The sequence below is a fragment of the Carassius gibelio genome, chromosome A7 (genome assembly GCF_023724105.1).
Source record: "Carassius gibelio isolate Cgi1373 ecotype wild population from Czech Republic chromosome A7, carGib1.2-hapl.c, whole genome shotgun sequence".
In the NCBI taxonomy this organism is placed as follows: Eukaryota; Metazoa; Chordata; class Actinopteri; order Cypriniformes; family Cyprinidae; genus Carassius; species Carassius gibelio.
Genome location: NC_068377.1, coordinates 26,723,745 through 26,730,312, shown reverse-complemented (window position 1 = coordinate 26,730,312; position 6,568 = coordinate 26,723,745). Strand labels below are relative to the sequence as shown.

General features: G+C 35.6%; 1 protein-coding gene across 1 annotated transcript; it reads right to left on the bottom strand.

The window, feature by feature from the left end:
• Positions 1-1,207: 1,207 nt before the first annotated feature.
• LOC128016316 (annexin A2-B-like) lies at positions 1,208-6,101 on the bottom strand. The gene is made up of 13 exons (XM_052600802.1): positions 5,761-6,101; positions 4,772-4,829; positions 4,499-4,592; positions 4,123-4,217; positions 3,886-3,999; positions 3,227-3,317; positions 3,068-3,147; positions 2,842-2,901; positions 2,581-2,674; positions 2,402-2,497; positions 2,072-2,130; positions 1,831-1,953; positions 1,208-1,699 (listed from the first exon to the last, which is right to left on the bottom strand). Exons 2-13 carry the CDS (start codon positions 4,823-4,825, stop codon positions 1,640-1,642), a joined length of 1,020 nt encoding a protein of 339 aa, XP_052456762.1. The 5' UTR covers positions 4,826-4,829; positions 5,761-6,101; the 3' UTR covers positions 1,208-1,639.
• Positions 6,102-6,568: the final 467 nt, after the last annotated feature.

Below are 6,568 nucleotides of genomic sequence, written 5' to 3'. Positions count from 1 at the left end.
TCATTTCTAGTCTGTTAAACGCATTGGCTATTTTGCAACGAGCCTTCAGCGCGTACTGAGTGAGCGAGCGCCTGCTGAGTAGCCTAACATAAACATATAAGATGGTGTTTTTTTCTTCTTCGGGAGTGTCAGGGGCGTTGCCTGTTACGTTGTTTGGGTTATTGGGCTACCTTGTTGAACGCATATCATTATATTTCTCTCTCTCTCTTTTTTTTTTTTTTTCAAATATAATTAATTACTCCAACGAACCGTTCGGTATACATAATGCGTACCGCGTACCGAACCGAAAGCGTCGTACCGAACGGTTCAATACGAATACGCGTATCGTTACACCCCTAATATATATATATATATATATATATATATATATATATATATATATATATATATATATATATATATATATATATATATTATTGTTCTATTAGTAATTGCTTTTCTATATTTTTTATTATTATTAGTGTAACTAAAAATATAAGTGCTGCCTGAGACAAATGATAAATTAGACACTAACACCAAGAATAATTGAATATTATGGTAATCCCGCACAAAACTAATAACACTTCTCTAGCATACAGTAACGTTACTGTTTAATCTTCAAAATAAAGTTGAAGTGTTTAATTTCCAGTAGATGGCAGCAAAGATCTGCTAAACTAAAGCCCTTTCTAACGTTACCGCCACAAATTAAACTGAGAAACGTACAGCTTTAAATTCACATCAAAGAACATTTTACAGAAAATTATGCTGTTTTTTAATAAGCCCAGTTATATACAAACATACCATAAAAATACTATAAATAACCAAATACTACACAACCATAGCCTACAAATATTATTAAAAGATTTTGAATCTCTGGAACTTCAGACATTATTTTTACCCTTTTTAACATTTTAACTAGACTACATACAGTTTGTTCACAAACTTTTACCTCATAGTTTATCTATCACATTACCTCTGTCTTTGTCCTGTTTCTTCTTCTTCTTTTCTTTTTTAATCTTCCCTGTGCACCAGAGTGCTTCGGTCTTTTTTGTAGTGTAGCAAAATAGAGATAGCCTTAACAAAAACAGAAGAAATCTCGTTCGTTCCCTTGAAATTGTCCTGACCAAAGTATATACTGGGCCTAATTTGTGTAGAATAAACATTTCTGATACACTTGAATTGTGGAAACAAGACAGGACAAACTGTAGACCCACATCACATTCAAAAACCATGTGTAATTACACGTTTTTATTAATATCAACAATATTAATATAAAATTCATGATTCTGTATTCCTTTCAGTGAAATGGGATCAATTTAACTAATATTAAACAACAATCATACAAGAAAACAAAGCATTCAAAACAAAGCATTCTTATAAACGAATTAGCCTTAAACGAATGTGTTTAACAAATAATTTAGTGTAAGAAATGTCTTAGATTATTGGCAGCATAAAAAAACGAAACGATGTGACAGCAATGGGCAGAACAATATAAGTTACCGCTAAAATCCATCGAGCATATGAACTTGTTGCCCGAAACATATCAACAAGAAAGATGAAAACTACCCTGTAAAACAACAAATAAAAATAATAAAACTTCAACCGTAATACTGCATTTTGAACTATTTGTTTCGGAAAGTCTTCATTGCTGGACATCTGTTTAGTCGTCTCCTCCACAGAGGTTCAGGAGAGCTCTCTGGTAGTCTCCCTTAGTGTGCTCCTGAGGAGAAAAAGACAATGCGGAAAAGTTTGGATTAAAATGCTTCTTGAAGCAAACAAAGTGGAGAAATAAAAGAAGAGGGTGGTAAATAACAAAACAAATGAGAAAGAAAGAAACATTTGGAAACTTACTAAAATTGTCTGGTACAGAGATTTTCCAAAATTCCTTTTAAACTCTGTGCGGACCTTCATGAGATCAACTTCACCGCGGGAGACGATGATGCGGGTTACGACCTTATCTTTAACACTTTTACTCTGAAAACATCAAAATCTAAATATTTAGTATAGACACACTTTTTTCCGTAGAAGAAACTGATCAATACAACTCGGCTCAGCTAAGGCACATAACATTCAGTCAAAATTAAATATTCACCTTCATGGCTTCATTGAGTCTGCTGGCAAAATACAGATGTCTGTTCTCCATGCACTCAACTGCAGAAAGACAGATACATTTTAAGACATGGTTAAACGTTTTTGATAGGATATTCTCTCTTCAGTTCTCCTCTAGATTCTTGCCACATACATTTCCACAGGGCTTTCCACAAAACGTTCCTCACCAAACAGTTGAAGGGATGCCCAAGGAAACAGTGAGAGTGTGAAAGATAACTGAGCGAATAGGCATAACCTTCAAGAAATCTGCCATACACATTTCTATATCCTGTGTTCTGACAGTTCATGTGAAGAAAGGACGGCTGATAGATACCTAGTGTGAGGAAGGATTTTTCCAGATCTCCCTTCACCTCCTTTTGAATGCTCTCCTTAATGTCATATGGGCTGTATCTCTTGTACCTTTTAAACACTGAGGAAAAGGAGGCTTTGGTTAAATTCTTGCAGAAATGATAAGGGGACCTGACTTCAAATACAGCTCCGTTCAAGTCTCACCTTTCTGCAAGTGTGGGACACTCCTCTCAGAGAAGATTGAAATCCAGGTGGTCACATCAGTTCCCTTTCGATTCACTCCAGCTTCATGGAGAGACTAAATATTTCCATAATTGACAAAGGATTTTGGTTATTCCAGCATTCCTAACATGAGTCACCTGAACGCACAGTTGTATACTATCATAATATTATTGTAATCATGCTGAATAAAACATTCATCAATTGAATCAATTGTAGTTCCTCAGTCAGAAGGGCTCTACTAACTCTGGCATCATTGTCGATCTTCTCATAGTCCACCACGTTACTCGGCTCGTCTCTCTTGGCCTGTGGACATGAAGGAAATCGTTTGAGTACAGTGATACAGAATCTGCAATATGCAAGTTATGTTGCCAGTAAAAAAAAAAAAAAGACCTGTTGCATATTGTGAAAAACTAAACAGAATTTGATCATAATTAACACAAATAACTGTTATAGTTATCTATTATGTTACCTGTACAAGGGCCAGTAGCAGCTTTGCAAAATCGCCAGATGTGTCTCCAGAAACATCTTTCTCCAACTCCTTCTTAAACACTGCAAAAAGAAAAAGAAAGGGATATGAATTCTAGTGTATGTGTGCATTTTATGCCTTTTAATGGCCAGTGTCACTTACTTTCTCTGTAAACCTTCTTGATTTCCATTAGCTCTTCTTTATTGCGGGAGCAGACCATCTCAATAAGACTCTCCTCATCAGTGCCCAGACCCTGCAAAAAACAACATACTGTCACTTGAATACGATGATATATAAATATAAAACTTTTGAAAAGACTGGGGCCAGTGTTACTTTTGTTTTGTTGAGTGTTGTTTTGAAGGAAATTAGTTCTTTTATTGGGCAAGGATGCATTAAATTGGTTTTATTTTCAAATAAATGCTGCTCTTTTGGACTTTAAATTCATCAAAAATACTGAAAAAATATTGTATCATGGCTTCCACAAAAAAAAAAAAAAAAAAAAAATAAGCAGCAGAATTGTTTTCTACTGCGCCAGAATAAATTTAAAGTAAAATTTTAAAACATATTAAATGGTTGAATAGTACAACAGTTACTTTGAATTGTAACAATATTTCACAGCATTACCTTTTTTACTGTATTTTTGTAAAATAAATGCCTTGGTGAGAATACAAGACCACGTTTTTGATGAGTAGTGTATGTTCTTTTATTCATATTATTCATGCATTATTCAGATATTTTAAAATATGAACCAGGAGTTTAATTTTGATACTTCAACAGAGAATAGCAGTAAACAATCATTTTTCAGAAACAATCAAATACACCTTCACAGATGATTTGAGCTCAGAGGCATCATACTGTGCGGTACTCTTCATCAGTCCCAGTATCAGATGCTCCAAAGAGCCTGAGAGCGCCCCCTTCAGGGCACTCACCAAATCCTACAACACAAACAGTGTCAGGTCGATTGGAACTTTGGTACACAAGATATAATATATTTTGTAAATTTAAGAAAATGCATATTTTAACAGATAGTTCACATTTTGATGTGTTATGATGTATACCTTCTTTGCCCGTTTTTCATACTCAAATGCAATTTCAGCCCTTTGTGAGCAACTGCATTTTGTCAAAATGTCAATGATTTTCTGCTCATCAATACCTGAATGGATAAATGAAGGTGAAAGTAAGAGGAGAAGATAGGGATTGACAAAGGATTGACAGGAGCACCATTGCATCCCATTTAAAGTAGCAAGCTGAAAGTCAAAGCTCAGTTTATTTGCTAAATATAAAGACACTAAAACAAATATTTCAGTGAAAAAAATTACGAAATGCCACTGTGGACTTTTTTTTTAACGTTCCACTGGAAATATAATCTGTGGTGCAAAATCGAATTGACATATTCCTATACGCATGTGAAGTGTTTATGTTACCATCCCATACCTTTGGTTTTGATGGCTGTCTCGATTTCGGCTGCATCCTCCTCTGGGTTAAACCCAGAAACTGGGACCACTGTAGGGCATTTAGGTTCTCTCTCCTGAACATATATCAAGAAATATAGATACTGAAATATAATAATATTCTGGATAGAATCAGAAAATATTTTTTTGGGGCCAAAACAAACAATGAATCTTAACAGCCACTTCAGCATATAAAGAAGTGTATTTTGTTTGTTGAGTTTGTGATAATACTACATTTTGTGTTACAACTGCATACCCCTCCTCCATTACTCAATGTGAGTTTCGTCAAAATCTCAGACACTAAAGCCATTTTCCTGCAAAGGACGGAGAAGAAATTCAGTCATTCAAGGCGAACAATGAGTAGTTATAATAGGCAATACAATCTGTGTTTTAAGCCGCTTTAAAACACAACCTCGCCCTTGGTTTCAAAGGTCTAGTGATGGTTGTCATAGTCTTTAGCAGAACTGTGTAGATAAAAGCCCAGTTCAGTGTCATCACAGGCAATTATCTAAGTCAATTAGCATTTTACCCCCCTTAAAGGTGTCACTGAGAAAGTTACTTCTCATGTCACTAAAAAAGACAGAAAAGAGTTTTGTTGTGCTATTATTCCTAGCAACACTACAGCGGTTCCCTGCAGTGCTAACAGGAAATCATTTTCTCGCTGCACAATACATTATGAAGTGAGTTGTGAAGAGTTTGCCGGAACTTTGTTCAGACACACCCGGACAAACACCCTGTACACATTCCACAGATCAGTGAACCTCTGACCATCTCACACACACATACACACACACACAAATAAAAGTGGGGACATCCCATAGGCGTATTGGTTTTTAAACTGCACAAACTGTATATTATATGGCCCTTCACCAACCCTACACCTAACCCTCACAGGAAACTGTACATTTTTACTTTCTCAAAAAAACTCATTCTGTATGATTTATAAGCGTTTTGAAAAATGGGGACATGGGTTGTGTCCTCATAAGTCACCCTCTCTTTAATATTTGTGTCATACCCATTTCATTATACAGAGTTGTGTCCTGATATGTCACAAACACACACACACACAGCAAGACCACTACAGCTCTTTCTGCAGATTCCACTGGAGTAGAAAACGAGAAGCTGTACAATCAGCAATAAAAATGTGACAAGGCTAGTCTTTTCATAAGATTCCTAATCAAGAGATTCAGTTTATGTTTCTTGGTCTAATCAATGGAGAATCACAACAGAGGACCAGAGTCTTACCTTAGATGCTGTGGAGTGTGAAAGTGTAGCTGTGGAGTTCCAGTAGTATCTCTCTGTTTATGGGATTCCCTTTCTCAGCCAATGACTCCTCCTATCTACCCACTCCTACACCCACTCAAGATGCAGACCCAAAAGTTGTTTAGTTAATTAGTTATTCTATTACTAGGATACACATTCCTTATAAAAAATTACTATGGTTAGCACAATTTCTGCCATGATGTCAAACAGTAAAATTGTGCATTTTCAAAGGGAACTTGATATTAATCATTACTGCGGTTCATCATAAATATAGATTTTTTTCATATTACATTTATTTTAATCATATAGACGGTTTCAACGGGTGCACGTGCTTGGCCCAAAGTTAACTTCCGGTCTGTGTTTGTTTATCAGTCTGGCTATGGCGCATCTACAAACACAGTTAAAGTTAAGCTGATTAATTAGTCTATTAAATTTTTGATGTCATTTTTATTTCATCTTTCATGTCATATGCCTGATAAAACGGCGATTGTGAGCTCAGAGCAGCTTTGTGTACATCAGATACTGGGGAAACCTGTTTCTCCTGCTTTAAAGCACCTCCTGCTGGCAGAGAATGAATTTGCATTTTCAGTAAGTCTGATTTACGCAGCAAATGTATTTTTAAAGCAAATGTCACTGATGAGACTGCTTCAGAATAAATAACATTGGTGCTGAAAAAAACAACAACAACAAAAACCTTTTTCCCCCTGGACAAGTTACTTTTTACTCGGACAAGTGAATGATTGATTTACGTGTCAAGCTCATGTCAAAGCTTAATGTCGAGATAAATATT

What these genes read in the sequence shown, in the direction of transcription:
- LOC128016316 (XM_052600802.1), bottom strand. Translation starts at nt 4,825, where the DNA reads ATGGCTTTAGTGTCTGAGATTTTGACGAAACTCACATTGAGTAATGGA. An exon ending in ATGAAAAACGGGCAAAGAAG is followed by an intron (nt 4,000 to 4,122) that starts GTATACATCATA and finishes TTTGTGTTGTAG; the next exon opens with GATTTGGTGAGTGCCCTGAA. An exon ending in AGCTCAAATCATCTGTGAAG is followed by an intron (nt 3,318 to 3,885) that starts GTGTATTTGATT and finishes TGTTTTTTGCAG; the next exon opens with GGTCTGGGCACTGATGAGGA.